Consider the following 15,856-nt stretch of genomic DNA (forward strand, 5'->3'; position numbering starts at 1 on the left):
AGACCATGTCTCCACGTCTCTCGCCACCGATCGAATATCGTCACATCGCGGGGGGTCACTCCCGGTCAAGTGGGTGCAGGGATTGGGGGTCAGCGTGTAAGGGGGTAGGGGAACGCTGATGTTACCCGTTATGGGAGACCGGTGACATCCGCGAGCAGACCGCACGGCAGTGCACGCCACGTGGCGAGCGGGGCCGATGATGTCCATCCAATGAAATGCATCGATTTGTGTTCATTCGTATCGCCTTTTTCTGACAGCGGCTGATAGATCTGGCTCCTGCCCAAAGCGGCGGCCTGGCACCGTCGGCACGTGCGTCAACCTCTGCGAAGACGACGACAGCTGCCCGGGAAAGCAGAAATGCTGCAGCAACGGCTGTGGCCGCACCTGCATGGAGCCCGTGCGGCCAGGTGCGGCGCGCCCCCCCCCCCACCTCCCACGCGCCTCTACAAAGACGAAGGTCCCCCGGTATCGCCTGCAACAGCCTGTTAGGGGGCAAGTGCTGTTCGCGAGCAGCACGTGTGAAGGCCGGGCACGGCACACCAGGGGTGGGGTGGTCAGCACCAGGCCCGGCCGCCTTTGTCCCCGAGTAGCGATGTTTCCACATCGAACCAGGTACTCCACGTGAGTCTTTGGGTCTCTCTGTTAGTTTTATGGTTCGTTGTCTGAGTCTGAGGGTCTCTGTGTGAGTCTATGGGTCTCTGTGTGAGTCTATGGGTCTCTGTTTGAGTCGATGGGTCTCTGTGTTAGTCTATTGTTATTCTGTGAGTCCGAGGGTCTCTGTGCGAGTCTACACCCCTCGGTGTGAGTCTACGAGTCTCTATGTGAGCCTACGGTTATTTTACGTGAGTCTGGGGTTGCTCGTGTGTGAGTTTATCGAAGAGCAGATGGTGTGAGATCGTCAGGGCAGATCTTGGAGGTCCCGTATCTCCTGTGCAGCAGCAGCAGCAGCAGCAACTGCAGCAGGGTCGAGTGAGTCGAGGGCAGGACATCAGTGTCGAGACGCTTGGGCCGCGCCGACGTCTTTTCGATGTGAAAGCAGCGTGCGAGTGAAACGATTCCCAATTTTCTATTTGAATGTGTCTCAAAGACAAGCCCGGCGCCTGTGCCTTTGTCAACACGAGCAAAATCCGCTGCCTATCCCACGAAAACAAATGCGCGGACGACCAGGACTGCCCTGACGACAGGAAATGCTGTGACACCACGGGCTGCGGGAAGCAATGCACGAGACCAGGTACGCCACGGCGACGGCTGTCCCATCATCACCAGCCTCTGTAAATTAACATCGGCAGCCGTGATGTTACTACTGCTGGAGGAAGGACCCCCAACCCTTCGCCACCTTTCGCGGGCCTTGAGACTGGAGCTGATTAACGCGCTTGGTAAAGGGGGCGGGGTGGGGTTCTCGTTTTGTGTGATCAAGTCAGACATTCGTATTGATATTGAACGACAAACATAGCTCGTCCAAGGGTGTGTCCCCTCCCTGGATTTCGAAACAATTCAACGAAAATGTAACGAGAAATCGTGCTCGTGGGAAACGCCACATTTGTGGGTGGTACAAAAGAAACTCCCTCGAAGGGAGGGGGTCAATCTTTGACCGTTGCAAGTTAGCGGTGCGCCTCGCACGTTGTCCATCCTCCAAAGCATCGCGCACTGCAGCGGAGGCAGTGTTTGGGGTAATTAAATCGATGCAAGAGACCGTGTTAGCGTCCAGCGTGCATGCGTGAAAGTTGGACGCTCGATGGGAATTCATCGCGAGCTTAGCAACTGACATCGACTGAGAACGCGACGTCACTTTCCCGCTGCGGAGGCTGAGTACGGGGTGTGTGTCTTGTTAGATGATTACTCGTGGTGTGCAGGTGTGATGAAGAACTCCAAAGGCGGTAATTTGTTGGGTACATCTCCCGAGCGCGCTGCCTCGTGGCGGTGGCGGTGTCCCTGATATCCACGTCACCCTCCCCATGTCCTACAGAGGCGCTATCCAAGGATGCCTAACATCCTCACGGATCTATGTTGAACTTGTTCCAACTGTGCTAATCGGAGGTGCGGGGGAAGGACAACAACCCAAACACACACAACAAAAAATCAGTTCTTAAGAAATTCGTTTGTCAATCGAGATGGTTTCAAAGTGCATCGCTCCCAGAGCGTTCCAGACGGCCGCAGAAGCGCACCTGAAAACGCGCGATGCGGCAACCGCCTTTGTTCGACAGCTCGCCAGATGCTGCGCAGGGGGGGGGGGGTGCAGCTGCTCACGTGACCCTGTTGCTGTGCGATTGTTTCACCAGTGCAACGCAGGCCCGGATTTTGTCCGTATGTCAACGCCCAGCTTTCCAAATGCGCGTACCGACCCGACCTCAACCGATGCCAGCAGGACTGGCAGTGCCCCGGCAAAGAGAAGTGCTGCAGCTCCGGCTGCCTGATGATCTGCAGAAAGCCAGGTACGCAAGCCCCGATCATCACTCACCAGCCAGGGGGAGGAAGATCGCGCCATCGTCACTGTTGCCATGCTCATCACTTGCATCGGCAGCCGTGATCTATCCACTGCTGGATGAAGGCCTCTCCCCAAGGCCTTGCCAACTCTCGCGATCACGTGAAGCAGTAGTCCATCAGCTGGTCGTAATCTCTCCACGGTGGATATCATCTCGGGCGCGTTCCCCTCCTCTGGCTGCCATCCCATCCTTCGTCTTCTCTCTTCCTCTCCGCGCTGTTCCAAGCGGACACCTCTCGGTGCTTCTTCGATCGCTTCTGTTCCATCCTCTTTGTGACCGTCCACGCTTCTGATCAGTGCGTCACAGCAGGCGATATGCGCCGATTGTCAACGTTCTTCTTCATTGGGCACGTGGTCTGTCGCTTCCAATGTGCAGGTTCGCCCTCGTCCGCCTCACTGCGTCACCACCTCGATCCCGGTCGCCTGCATTCACTGCCCTCGGTGCGCGCACTCTGCTGCGCTTCCCACTGAGGGCTGTCCTGCTAAAAATATATAATTGATGGGCCACAAAATCGTCATAGTCCACAACATTGAGAGGAGGTGGATTCAGTTGATAACTTTTTTAAGTTAATTGTGCATCTTTCGGTGGTGGTGGTGATGATGATGATTCGCCCAGTCGACGTAAATATTTAAATTCTGACGCAATTAAAACCTATCGATCGTGGGTCGTACAGCCTTCCAACGACACTGGCATGCATGTGTAATGCACACATGTGCTACCGCACACATGTGTTACCGCATGCATGTGTAACGCACACGTGTACCACACGCATGTGTAATGCACACATGTAACGCACACATGTGTTACCACACTCATGAGTAATGCACACATGTTACAGCACGCACCTTTCTGTTACGAGTCAAAAGCGCGGGAAACCCGCAGGCAAGCAGGTAAGGTAAAGGTGTGCTGGCGCCAACCATTTCCCAAGCTCTGCCGCCCTCTACACGTAAAAATGTTTCCAGGCAATTAACGGGTCTTTGATACAGGGGGGATGAACGGGAGTGCCCAGAGAAACCCCACACAAACGACAACAGATGGAGATGAATCCGCCTGCTGTGCCTGTCTCGGCCTCGCTCTGCACTGCATTGCACCACTATCCGAGTAGTTAACCTCGCATAAGAACATAAACACACTTACAGACAATGCTTCTTAAAGTCCAACAATGAACAGATGCACCTATCTTCACTGAGGCGCTAATTGTGCCTCCATTGTGTACTCTGTGTAATGGCTGACCACCCCCCCGCCCCCCACCTGGCCTTGTGACTTAGAGACCCTTAACTTGTAACTTCCTGGTCACGTGACCAAAATCAACACCACCATATCAAGACGTTCCTGTGTAAACACACCCCCATATCTGCCGTGGGGCAGAACAGTGCCACATTATTCACACCTCAGATTAGCGAGGTTGGATTGCGCGTGGCGCGACGGAAGTTCAACGCTACGTGAGCGGCATAGCCAGACCCTGGCAATCCTACGGGGCTCCTAAGTCACCGACCTGCACGGCCTCCACGCGTGACCAACCACGTCGGTTGCCCACGGCTCTCCCTTCCCTCGCCCTCGCGTGCGGGCCGCAGTGAAGGTCGGATCGTGCCCGGTGGAGGACACCTATTGCATCGCCAGAAAAGAGGATGATGAGGAGGAGGATTGCACGGACGACACCGACTGCCCCGGTGACAAGAAGTGCTGCAGCCTCGCGTGCGGGATTCGCTGCTTGGATCCAGAGCCATGTGAGAGTCGGTCGATACCGTCGCGCACCCGGCTCTGTCCCGTGACCTCCTGCCCGCGGGCCTTTGACAATTTCTCGTGGCCTCACGGTGCACCGAGTGTGGCACAAGCGCTTTGGTGACATTGAAAACAGATTCATTGGATGAAAAAGTTAATTATTGCGTTCATTGTGCTGCCATTTGCGGGGAGATGATGCGAAGAGTGGAATGTCAATTCACCCAGTGCACCGCTCGTACTCTCTCTCGCCGAGTTGCCTCGCGGATGGCTGATCGCGTGATCCCGCTTATCCGTGTCCAAGCTGTCATCCCTCGCCCTCGTCCGCCAGGTTCAGTGGTGAAGCCCGGTTCGTGCCCCATCCGGGACTACTCGAGGATCAAGTGCTTGCGCTACCAACATGACTGCAGTGGCGACGTTGACTGCCCCGACAACGACAAGTGCTGTCGTGTCGAGTGTGGAACTGGCTGCGTGGATCCAGATATTGGTGAGATCGGAACCCGCCCCTGCCCACCCCCCCTCCCCTCACCACCCTCCCACGGACACAGGGGCACGGAGACATGGGGACAACCTGTATGAAATCCCCCGCATCTCCTGGGAACCCTGCATTCTTTCATTTGCATGACATTTGAACATCAACGGGCAAGCTTATAACTGCATGCTGTGATTGGAGAGCCACGTGATGGCTTTGGGTGCACCGGTTGGATTCCCTATTATACCGCGTGTAAGAGCGTCTCTTGCACAACGATCGGAGATGTATGTTTGTTGAGTTTCTTTCGCGCCGTACGTCGGCAACCGTGCTAATCAGAGGTGCGTAATTGACGGGATGTGAGTCATCGACTGCTCCTCACGGGCAGTCACAAGCTCGGGTGTGTGGGAACTGGCTCCGTGAGTGCCCGTGCCTCACCCTGGATTCATTCACTAAGATCGAGTCTTGCACTCACAATGTGTGCCCTCAATGGGTTTATTTTTTTCAGCGAGAAAACCCGAAGGGCCGCTGTGAGGAGGCGTGCACTATGGCCGGCTACGCACGTCATCCCGCTGATCTGCCCAGCAGCAAGGGGCTTCACAAGGAGCGATCCGCACACCCCCCCCCCCACTAACCCCCCCTACTGACCCCCCCCCCACTGACCCCCCCCCCCCACTAAACCCCCCCCTACTAAACCCCCCCCCCCTACTGACCCCCCCCCCACTAACCCCCCCCTTCACCCCTACCGGCCGTCTGCGGTCCGCAGCTCTCGCTCGCTATCTTAATTCGACAGATCCCGATGGCTGTGTCCAATAAAGTGCTGTGCGCCGAATCCTGTGTCCGAGTGTCCGTGTGCTTGCGTCTTCTGCTCTGTGATGGAACGTCGCGCTGGCAGGCGTCACGCCAGCTCAGCTCGAACCCACGTGGCGACGCGTGGACGTGTGAGACCACACGTGACCACGCGTGAGAAGACAAGTGGTCACGCGTGAGAACACATGTGGCCACGCGTGAGAAGACACGTGACCACGCGTGAGAAGACACGTGACCTTACGTGCGACCACACGTGGCCACGCGTGAGAAGACACGTGGCCACGCGTGAAAAGACACGTGGCCACGTTCCCACGGCCACTGGGGAGCAAGGGGAGCCCGGTTCGTGAACCAGGCGGACGGGATCGGCTCGGGTTCCTTGTGTAGTCTTACAGGACAGTGATTGGAATCGTTGGGTTTAGGCCTCGTATTGATGAAGCTTAAACACATGCGGGTGAACAGAACGTTACGTTGTTCCGCAGGCGATTTCTTAGTTTACCACACATGTGGGTGATTACATTGTTTTGCTACATTTTAAAGCTATGTTTGTTTAAGCATTATCCTGTTCTATAATTACTTGTAAGTTAATGCAAACAATGCCTCATCCCACTCACCCGCCTTGCATTTACAAGTGAATTGATCCGCTGTGATCCATATGATGTTTGATATGCCTTGACATTTCTGTTCAGCCAGGGAATGTGACCTTAATCTGGATTTGTGTAGCCCCACCGCGCCCGCGTCGTGGACCGTGGCGGTATCTGTGGCTCGTCGTGTTTCTGCGCTGCTGCCTCGTGTCCCGAACGCGTGGCATTCCGATACACTCCAGACTGCTGCCTCGTGTCACGAACGATGTGAGCGCCGGGTGCCGAATGGAACGCGTTCCCGTGCAGAACAAATCCCACCGAGGAGATGCAGAGATGAAATCAGCTCGTGTGCGAGTGCTCAGGTGGATTGTTGTGAGAGATAGTGGCAGCTTAAGGAAGTCTCCATCCAGCAGTGGACTAACCATGACTCGGCTCTACATCTCCCCATGGCCTTACACCACCTCATCTCGTCTCTCTCATCTCATTCCAAGCCCCCTCCTCTCGTCCTCTTCGTTCCCAATCATCTCTCCGTCTCTCTCTCTGTCCCTCATTCTTCCTGTGCCCAATCCCGTATTCGGCCCTTCTCCTTACTTGCACCCCATCTACTGGAATCGACTCCCACTGGTACATTGAGCAGCACCCCCCATAGACTCAACACTGCCCAAAGACTCAGCACTGCCCATAGACTCAACACTGCCCAAAAACTCAGCACTGCCCATAGACTCAACACTGCCCATAGACTCAATACTTCAGACTCTGTCTTCTCGACAGACCTGTTCTTCACCTGAGGACGGCTGCTTGCGTTGTGGCCGAAACGTCGTGATAATTATTTTATTGTTTTATTTTTATTATTTTATAATTTCCATTCTACGTGACTTTACCGAAATAACCAAGAAGATGACTGCCCATAGACTCAACACTGCCCAAAGACTCAGCACTGCCCATAGACTCAGCACTGCCCAAAGACTCAGCACTGCCCATAGACACTGCACATAGACTTAACACTGCCCATAGACTCAATACTGTCCATATGTAATGAGAGCCTATGTCCGGCTCACGTGGTGATCGGCTCTGCCGGTCCTGCTTTTCAACCAATGGGGGGAGAGTCTGGGAGCATGGCCCTGGCGTGATCGAGGGATGTCAGCTAGGATGATTGGTTCTGCTGGTCTTGGCCTCAGCCAATGGGAAGACAAGTCAGGGGCGTTGTCCCGGGAGTTGATGGGGAATCTGGAACATTCAGCGCAGGCTATGAAGGATTGGCTGGAGCGTACCACGTGACCCAGGCATTAAATAAGGGAAGAGCCGAGGGACACGTGGTCAGACGAGGAACGAAGAGAGAGAGGGGCCATGCGCGAGCAGGGCTCCGAGTGCCACGTGGCGGTGCGTCTCTTGCGATCTGACTGCCCACTTCCCGTTGCCTGCCAGCAACGGGGAGTGCTTGTGAACTGAAATAAGTAAATAAAAGGTCCGATTCCACAAGCCGTCTCCAAGAGTATTATTACACATAGACTCAACACTGCCCAAAGACTCAGCACTGCCCAAAGACTCAACACTGCACATAAACTCAACACTACCCATAGACTCGACACTGCACATAGACCCAGCACTGCCCAAAGACTCAGCACTGCCCATAGACTCAACACTGCACATAGAGTCAACACTGCACGTAGACCCAGCACTGCCCATACTCAACACTTCTCCTGTACAGGAAGCAATCCCTTCACCTCCCTCCCTTCTCTCTTAAAGCCTCGCCTCTCTTCTCTACTGCCCATTCTCTCTCTTCCCCTCGCTCCTCCACTGCTTCCCGTCCCTCCCCGACTATTTCATGACCCCTAAGCATCCCTCTATCGCTGTCACTCATTCCTCAATCCTTGCACCGCTTCATAATTCCATTCTCTGCCACCGTTTTGTAAGCTATGCCAAACGCTTTGAGTGAAGACGCTCGCGATATAAATATACAATTCGGTTATGACGCACATTGGTTGAGGGATAGGAACTAAGACAGAGACAAAGATCCCCCGTATAGCATTAACAGACTTGTGGCAAGTGCTGTTTGCGAGCACCTACGAAGGCCAGAACGGCACACGAGGGGGTGGGTGGCCAGCAACCACGCCCGGCCGCCTTTGTCTCTCTAGTGGCGATGTTTACACCGCACCAGGTACTCATTTGAGGCTGAGTCGAGCTAGGGGAGGCCCAGGACCAGTTCAGAATATCGTCACCGGTGTTGACCGTGAGCGGTAATCGAACTCGGGTGACCGCGACACCCGCGCTGCAAGGGAACAGCAACTGGCGTCTCGATCTCGGACCTCGTTACGAGTTTTTGCCGTTCGCAGATTTGCGAATCCGATCGAGGGGGTCCCGCTGCTGCTGCCGTGCGCATGGCACGCGCGAGGGATTAGGGTGGCGGGTCTGTTGGCAGCACCACGCCGCTCCGCGTTCTGTTTACGTCGCCACAAATGATTGTTTGCTCAGCGCTAAATCCACACCACTCCAGCTTAAGCTTTGTCTGATGACGATATGATGATAATAATCATGAAGCGATTCTTGAATCGAAGAAACGTCCCGGGATCGTGACAATGCAAGGAATCGCTCGCGGGGGGTGGGGGGGTGTGAATGTTGTACAGTACTGCACAGCTCCCTCTCTATGGTTATTGCGGTCGTGACCGCGTGTTGTTCGGGCGCCATGTTCGACGTTTCTCTCCACGTTCTGGGAGCTTCTTCAGTCGCTCAATTCCCTTGCTGGGAGCCCCAGCGCGTGCACACGTGCTGACGAGCCGAGTGACCGCCACATACAGAACTCAGAACAACAACATTCACGTCGACGTAGCTTTGCCCAAAGGCCAAATGAACCCACGGCTGACGTTCGTGGCGAGTGTGTCACGTGGTGATGTTTGAGCAAACGAGACGAAATTCATTTCAGAGCTGGGCCGTAGCTTCTGAGAGTTGGGGGTTTGCACCCCAGGGTCCGAATGAACGGTTGAAGCCCAGCCTGGGGCTAATTTGTAGATATTTTTTTTTACTGATTTGAAGCGTGCGCATTGAGGACTTTCCCGCATGCACCACCGCGTCACGATTTGCCAGTTATCTCATCGCACAGGGAGATTGGAGGTGATTGCTGATTTGCCTGTGTGAGCACGTCCCCCCCCCCTCCAATGGGCGTTGTGTGAGCGTGATTATTGAATGGGATTGGGTGAGCGCGCGTCAATTACTGTTTGGAAGACACGGGGAGCCACGGGGTGACCGCAATACAGGTCCACGTATCTTCATAGTTCGGTCCGCGCCCCCCCCAACACCACCTCTGTTCACCACCCGGCACTAATTTGGGGGTGGTGAAGTATGGTCACGCAACCTCTACGACCGACAAGTGCACTGACTGAGCGCAGGGCGGGTATATTTATTATGCGTTTAATACTCGCGTTGTTTTTTTGCGTATAACTTATGGAAAAACAAATATTCTTGTCTTCAAAAAGGATGAGGCGCCAACCGAGCCGGTGGAACTGGTTATCTGGTTAATCTCGAACTTTCTCCACGTCCAGTGAGAAGATGCCTCGGGGCCGTGCCGAGACACGCCCCGTGCGCCACGTCCCCATCACGGCCCAAGGGGCATGGGCGAGTGTCGGTGAGGCATCGGTCCGCCCGTGTGGGGGGGGGGGGAGTGGGCGAGGGTGGGGGCCAAGTGGGCAAGGGCAGCTCTATAAAGCAGAGCCACGGCACAGCAGGCGCTAAAGCCACCACCTCCAAGCCACGCTCCACCCTGCGACTGGAGACCATGACGCGGTATTTCGCGTCCCCGCATCTTGCCCCGCTGCTGCTGCTGCTACTGCAGCTGCTGTCACCATCGACTGGTGAGCGCGACCTCTGTCTGGTTCAGGAGGCAGAGGGCTGGACTCGTCGTGGGGTCGCGCATCGCCTTCTGTGAGAGCCCAGGGGAGCCCAGGGGAGCCCAGGAACCACGTGCGCTTCGTGACTCTGCTCCGTACGCACTTCGGCTTCAAACGCGGCCCGAAATCGTGCCATTATCCGTCCATTGCAGGCGTTTTTAGCCCGCACTAATCGGGTACGGAGAGCGAGACGCCTTGCAGTGGCAGGAGCGGCCAGGCTGTGCGCTGTTTCATGTATCGCTATTTAAACTTGCAATGTAATCCAGGGACTGTCTTGGTATGGTTTGGGACTTGTTGTTTTACTGCCTTTCCTCAATACTTTTATTTGGTCTTGTCAAATCGGAAGACATGCGTGTGTTTTTTTTTAATTGTGCAATTTGTACTTGTATACTTTATTTGTATTTCTAGCGACTTTCTTACATTTGTTTCTCCATCTTGCACTCCTGTCGTAGTTTTATGAGGTAACTCGCGAATCCCTCGCCCAGATTGGGCATCTGGAAACGGCGTCGTAGCTTCATCGGATTCCTCCTCCCCAAGCTAAATATTCCAAATGCCATGTGCCAGCAACCATTTTATAATTTTTACTCAACGGCTTCTATCAAACTACGTTTGCGTACACTTAAAAACCTATCCTGGTGTTGATCTCTTGACATTAATTCTCATCCGGTCCCCCCCCCCACAGAGGAACGCGTGCAGACTCCCAGCTCTCATCATTCACCCCGACTCTACTCTCCTCTACGTATACTGTTATGAAAAGGGGTCATTGCCCGAACCGTCGTCTATAACATACATTTCATTTCAAGGCCACGGGTGGAATTTACGAAGGTGTTTTTTCCGTTGAGCGGCCTATTTGTGTCCGCATGAACGCCGACTTCCCTCGCTACCAAGTCGCATCCCACCCATCTGTCCCGAAGCCGTTTGGTCAACACAGCACCGCGTGCTGCGGGCAATCTCCTCGCCCCCCCACATCCAGCGGCTGCCCTGGCCGTAACGGCGGCGGGTGGCTCCCCCGTAGTCGTCATATCCCATGCTGCCCACTGCACGGGGGACGCTTTAAAGTTGTCATTCGCAAGAGGTTAGGCCATTGTGCCGGCATCTGGTCCAGATCTTCCCGCCAATTACTCGCTCGAGGGTTTGTGCCCTCGACTGGCGAAGCGATGCCACCCCCGGGTCATGCTGACAATGAGGCTCATGCTGGTCTCTTTGGTCGAACCAGGTGAGAAGTCCATCAACCTGAACCCTGAGCAAACGACGAGGGCCCTTCTGGCCCAACTCCCGCGAACCCCCCAATCCACAAACCACGGTCGTCCACCTCCCATCAACGTGGCATCGATAGCCGCGCCCGTGCCACGTCGCGCCCGTGCCAGGGTTACGCGCAAGGCGGAATGACGCCCATCTCGCGAACGCGCCTCGATTTTGTTTTTGATCGGAATCCTTTTTATCGGTTTCCCCCGACCAGTTGCCCTGAAGCTCGGCTCCTGCCCTACGCCGCCCCCTGATGCCGTGGGGACGTGTGACGAGGCGTGCAAGGACGACGAGAGCTGCCCCGGGGAGCAGAAGTGCTGCAGCAACGGCTGTGGCCACGGCTGCGTGGAGCCACTCGCACTGCACCCCGTGGACCCGCGTACGTGGACCCCCCCACCACTCCTGCACCCCCCCCCCACCACTCCTGTACCCCCCCCACTCCTCCAACACTCCCCCCACCGCACATCTCCAACCCCGCCCCTACAAGGCGTGTCTCGGTATAAAGTTTTGTAGCCTGCCCCCCCCCACCTCGAATGCCACCCGACTGGGTGGCACAGGGGCAAGGCCCGCACCTCGCAGCCAGCAGGGGCCCGCGTGGCCACGTAGGGGCTTGTGTGGCTCCTTCCCTCTGCTCTGCGTTGCTGTTTCTTCCCAATTTAGCTTTGTAAGAAGAAAAGATGCAACGGTAATATAGCTTGTAACTGGTATGAACCAATCGCGTTGTAATGATGAAACATTACCTGCAAGTTTATAGGGCAACACCGCTTCCGACTGTTGGGTTTTGTTGATTGACAGGAAAGCGTTGAACTCTTTCGCCAACGTGGCCACCCCTTCCCTGGAGCCTGTCTCGTGGTGCCATGCTTTTACACGACCCTTGTGGGCAACCCCTTAGGGTGGATGTGGACTTTTGAGGGACTTTGGTACCTTTTTTTTATACGGACTCTGTGGCTATTGAGGGACCAGGTCAAGGTTGACAATATCAAGTAAGGGAGTCACCAAGATGCCGTGAGCATGATGATGCGATATCAAGCCACGTGGGGGGCACTTGGTCAATGCGGAATCCTTGGCACAAGGCGGCGTTTCTCGTGCTGGGGTTTTTGTTGTTGGTTAATCGGAAGGCAACAACGTGGGGCTCCGTTGGCCCTTTCTCCGCGTTCGCGCCGCAGTCCCAGACAAGCCCGGCGAGTGTCGCTACGTCAACACCGCGCTCGTCCGCTGCTCCATCAAAGCCGCCATCGACGAGTGCAAGCAGGACTGGCAGTGCCCGGGCAAGCAGAAGTGCTGCAACGTGGGGTGCAAGTTGAAGTGTAGCAAACCAGGTACGCCCGGCCACCCTTTCTCTCTCTTCTCTCGTCCAGCCAAAGAAAGCTCGTGCCCTCGTCACCATCATCATCATCGTCATTACCATCAGCAGCCATGACGTTTCCACTGCTGCGTGAAGGCTCCAATTTGTCTTCGATGCGTCACCCCTGGCATTGTCGTCACTTTGCTGCTCCACCTTCACCTTGTTTACGGCCATAAACCCGAGTGCAGCTGCTGACTTGGCCGTTGCTGTGCATTTCGGTGCTGTTGTTTCTGCAGTCAAAAACAAGCACGGATTTTGTCCGTACGTCGACACCAGGCTCATCAAATGCGCGTTCCGGCCCGACCTCAACAAATGCCAGCAGGACTGGCAGTGCCCCGGCAAAGAGAAGTGCTGCAGCTCCGGCTGCGCCATGATCTGCACTCAGCCAGGTACGCAAGCCTCGATCGTGACCCAGCTAGGGGAAGGAAGGTCCATGCCATTTTATTTTTCCCATCGGCAGCCATGATCTATCTATTACTGGATGAAAGCATTGCCAACTCTAACTGCCTTTTGTGAAGCAACAGTTCATCGGCTCCTCTCGTCTGTCCACGGTGGACATCACCTCGGACGCGATCCCTCCTTTAGCTGCCACTCCATTAGTCTCGACCACTGGCCAAGTCGAGTTGCGTGTTGCTTAGGAGGGATGATGGCAAGTCCACTTGCCATCACGCCCACCTGCCACCGCGCCCACCTGCCACCGCGCCCACCTGCCACCGCGCCCACCTGCCACCGCGCCCACCTGCCACCGCGCCCACCTGCCACCGCGCCCACCTGCCACCGCGCCCACCTGCCACCGCGCCCACCTGCCACCGCGCCCACCTGCCACCGCGCCGACCTGCCACCGCGCCGACCTGCCACCGCGCCCACCTGCCACCGCGCCCACCTGCCACCGCGCCCACCTGCCACCGCGCCCACCTGCCACCGCGCCCACCTGCCACCGCGCCCACCTGCCACCGCGCCCACCTGCCACCGCGCCCACCTGCCACCGCGCCCACCTGCCACCGCGCCCACCTGCCACCGCGCCCACCTGCCACCGCGCCCACCTGCCACCGCGCCCACCTGCCACCGCGCCCACCTGCCACCGCGCCCACCTGCCACCGCGCCCACCTGCCACCGCGCCCACCTGCCACCGCGCCCACCTGCCACCGCGCCCACCTGCCACCGCGCCCACCTGCCACCGCGCCCACCTGCCACCGCGCCCACGTGCCACCGCGCCCACGTGCCACCGCGCCCACGTGCCACCGCGCCCACGTGCCACCGCGCCCACGTGCCACCGCGCCCACGTGCCACCGCGCCCACGTGCCACCGCGCCCACGTGCCACCGCGCCCACGTGCCACCGCGCCCACGTGCCACCGCGCCCACGTGCCACCGCGCCCACGTGCCACCGCGCCCACGTGCCACCGCGCCCACGTGCCACCGCGCCCACGTGCCACCGCGCCCACGTGCCAATAATGTCTCCTAACACCTTCTCTAATTCATGTTCTTGCACACGGCTCTAAAACTTCTCATTTAGTTGAGTTTGCAATTTAATATGGAAAATATATTAATCGCGTTAATTGTGCGACCACTTTAAAGTGTTCCAATAACGCAAGCACAGGTTGTCTGAACTCTACCTTCTATTGTTTTGGTTGAGCTTTTCCAGACGGCTTGCCAGGCAAGATGCTCCTTGTACTTGCCGGCTCAAATGGCTTCATGCCCGATCTGCTCGTCCCCTCGTGCTTGTGCGGTGCGTGTTCCAGTGAAGGCTGGGTCGTGCCCGGTCCGGGACTTCTCGCACATCGTCTGCATCCGCTATAACGACGGCTGCAAAAGTGACGACGACTGCCCTGACAAGCAGAAGTGCTGCAGCGTCCCGTGTGGTGTTGGCTGCGTTGCTCCAGAGCCGGGTGAGATTGGGCCCCCCCCCCCACGACCACCAGGGGGAGCGGGAGACATCTGTGGAGTTCCCGGCAGTTTCCGAGTGCGCACCTGTGTTGTGCTATTTGGAGATGAAATCCACATGATGAGCTTATTATTAGTGTACGAGAGTTGGCGTCCGTATTCTTCTAGCTGGATCGATTCCATGTACCAGCCAAGCTGAATAGTAGATTTTGGGGGAGGGGGGGGCGGGTGGGCAGCTTCACTTTGGGACGACCTGCCCAGTTGCTCACGAGTCTGGGTTTATAATTCTTCTGCTTGTTTTGTTTTAACTTTTCAGAGAAGGACCAGATCGGGAAGGAGGCGGAGTCTGATGCAGAGGAGCAGGAGGAGTAGAGGCCACGCCCAGCAGCTCCACGTGCTTCTTGCTGCTGCTGCTGCTGCTCACGCTGCAGCAGCAGCAGCTCCACGTGCTTCTTGCTGCTGCTGCTGCTCACGCTGCAGAGCGTCTCTCGTCCGGTGTCTGGGGCTTCGCGGTGACGCGCCCGAGCTCGCTCGCGCCGGCTGTCTGGATGCAGCTGCTCGCTATGGCAATTCAACAGCTCCCGTTGGCTGTCCAATAAAAGTGCTTTGCGCTGAATGCTGTTCAAGTGGCCCAGTGTCGTCCTTGTGCGTGCTGTGCCTTCTGTGGTGCCGCGGGAGAGAACATCGTGCTCCCTGTGACTCTGAGCATGGAATATTCCAAATATTTGTGCAGTACCCCAAGAAGGGAATCAATATTTGTAGACCACCCCCACCCCCACCCCACCCTTGGTGTACTGGCCAGGGAAGGTAGAATACAACACTCGCTGAATTAGTTGGCACCAAACGGACCGTATGAAACGGTCAAACAACCTTGAAAGCCAAAAAAACTATTGATTTACAAATACATTTTGAAACGTTTTCAATTTAAAAATGGATGGATATTGACGTCTATACTCTTAGGTTTTTTTCGGTAAAGTCACGTAGGTAAAAAAAAAATAGAAATAAAATGAAAATAAATCAATTAATTCACGACGTTTTGGAGGCAACACGAGTCTCCGTCTTCAGGTGGGACCGTCACAGCTAAATTTACTTAATCAGTAAATTGATTTATTTTCATTTGTTATTATTTTATTTTTTACCCACGTGACTTTACCGAAAAAACCTAAGAGTATGAATCCTTGCAGTCACGAAAGCTTCACATCTAGAAATGGACGTCTATACCAATACACTTGACCAGAAAGCATTCACTTTTGCCAGCGTCAACTGGCCACGTTATTTACGTAACAAGGTTTAAAAAGGATCTTCTTGGTAGCAGAGTTGGTATCCATGTGAGCTGGTGAGGCGTGGGCGCGACCTGGAGCAGCGGAGGAAGCCACAGCTTCTGAAGGGGGGCGACTCCATCCCTAAAGCGGAAGGATCTCCACGGCAAGAAAGTGGAAGA

At 55.9% G+C, this 15,856-nt stretch overlaps 2 protein-coding genes across 2 annotated transcripts; both read left to right on the top strand.

Annotated features, from left to right (window-relative positions):
- Positions 1-621: 621 nt before the first annotated feature.
- Positions 622-5,291, top strand: LOC144731419 (WAP four-disulfide core domain protein 8-like). The gene is made up of 5 exons (XM_078612442.1): positions 622-1,231; positions 2,280-2,432; positions 4,058-4,210; positions 4,534-4,689; positions 5,180-5,291. Exons 1-5 carry the CDS (start codon positions 1,075-1,077, stop codon positions 5,203-5,205), a joined length of 645 nt encoding a protein of 214 aa, XP_078468568.1. The 5' UTR covers positions 622-1,074; the 3' UTR covers positions 5,206-5,291.
- Positions 5,292-9,729: 4,438 nt separating this feature from the next.
- On the top strand, positions 9,730-15,036 carry LOC144731420 (WAP four-disulfide core domain protein 8-like). The gene is made up of 7 exons (XM_078612443.1): positions 9,730-9,907; positions 11,403-11,567; positions 12,355-12,507; positions 12,770-12,922; positions 14,274-14,420; positions 14,732-14,797; positions 14,850-15,036. The coding sequence occupies exons 1-6, from the start codon at positions 9,832-9,834 to the stop codon at positions 14,785-14,787; spliced, it is 750 nt and encodes a 249-aa protein (XP_078468569.1). The 5' UTR covers positions 9,730-9,831; the 3' UTR covers positions 14,788-14,797; positions 14,850-15,036.
- Positions 15,037-15,856: the final 820 nt, after the last annotated feature.

Source organism: Lampetra planeri, chromosome 39 (assembly GCF_965212315.1).
Source record: "Lampetra planeri chromosome 39, kcLamPlan1.2.h2, whole genome shotgun sequence".
Lineage (NCBI taxonomy): Eukaryota > Metazoa > Chordata > Hyperoartia > Petromyzontiformes > Petromyzontidae > Lampetra > Lampetra planeri.

Coding starts and splice junctions, on each gene's coding strand:
- LOC144731419 (XM_078612442.1), top strand. CDS start 1,075: ATGTGTCTCAAAGACAAGCCCGGCGCCTGTGCCTTTGTCAACACGAGC. Junction 1,232..2,279: donor GAAGCAATGCACGAGACCAG/GTACGCCACGGC, acceptor TTGTTTCACCAG/TGCAACGCAGGCCCGGATTT. Junction 2,433..4,057: donor GATGATCTGCAGAAAGCCAG/GTACGCAAGCCC, acceptor TGCGGGCCGCAG/TGAAGGTCGGATCGTGCCCG.
- LOC144731420 (XM_078612443.1), top strand. CDS start 9,832: ATGACGCGGTATTTCGCGTCCCCGCATCTTGCCCCGCTGCTGCTGCTG. Junction 9,908..11,402: donor GCTGCTGTCACCATCGACTG/GTGAGCGCGACC, acceptor TCCCCCGACCAG/TTGCCCTGAAGCTCGGCTCC. Junction 14,421..14,731: donor CTGCGTTGCTCCAGAGCCGG/GTGAGATTGGGC, acceptor TTAACTTTTCAG/AGAAGGACCAGATCGGGAAG.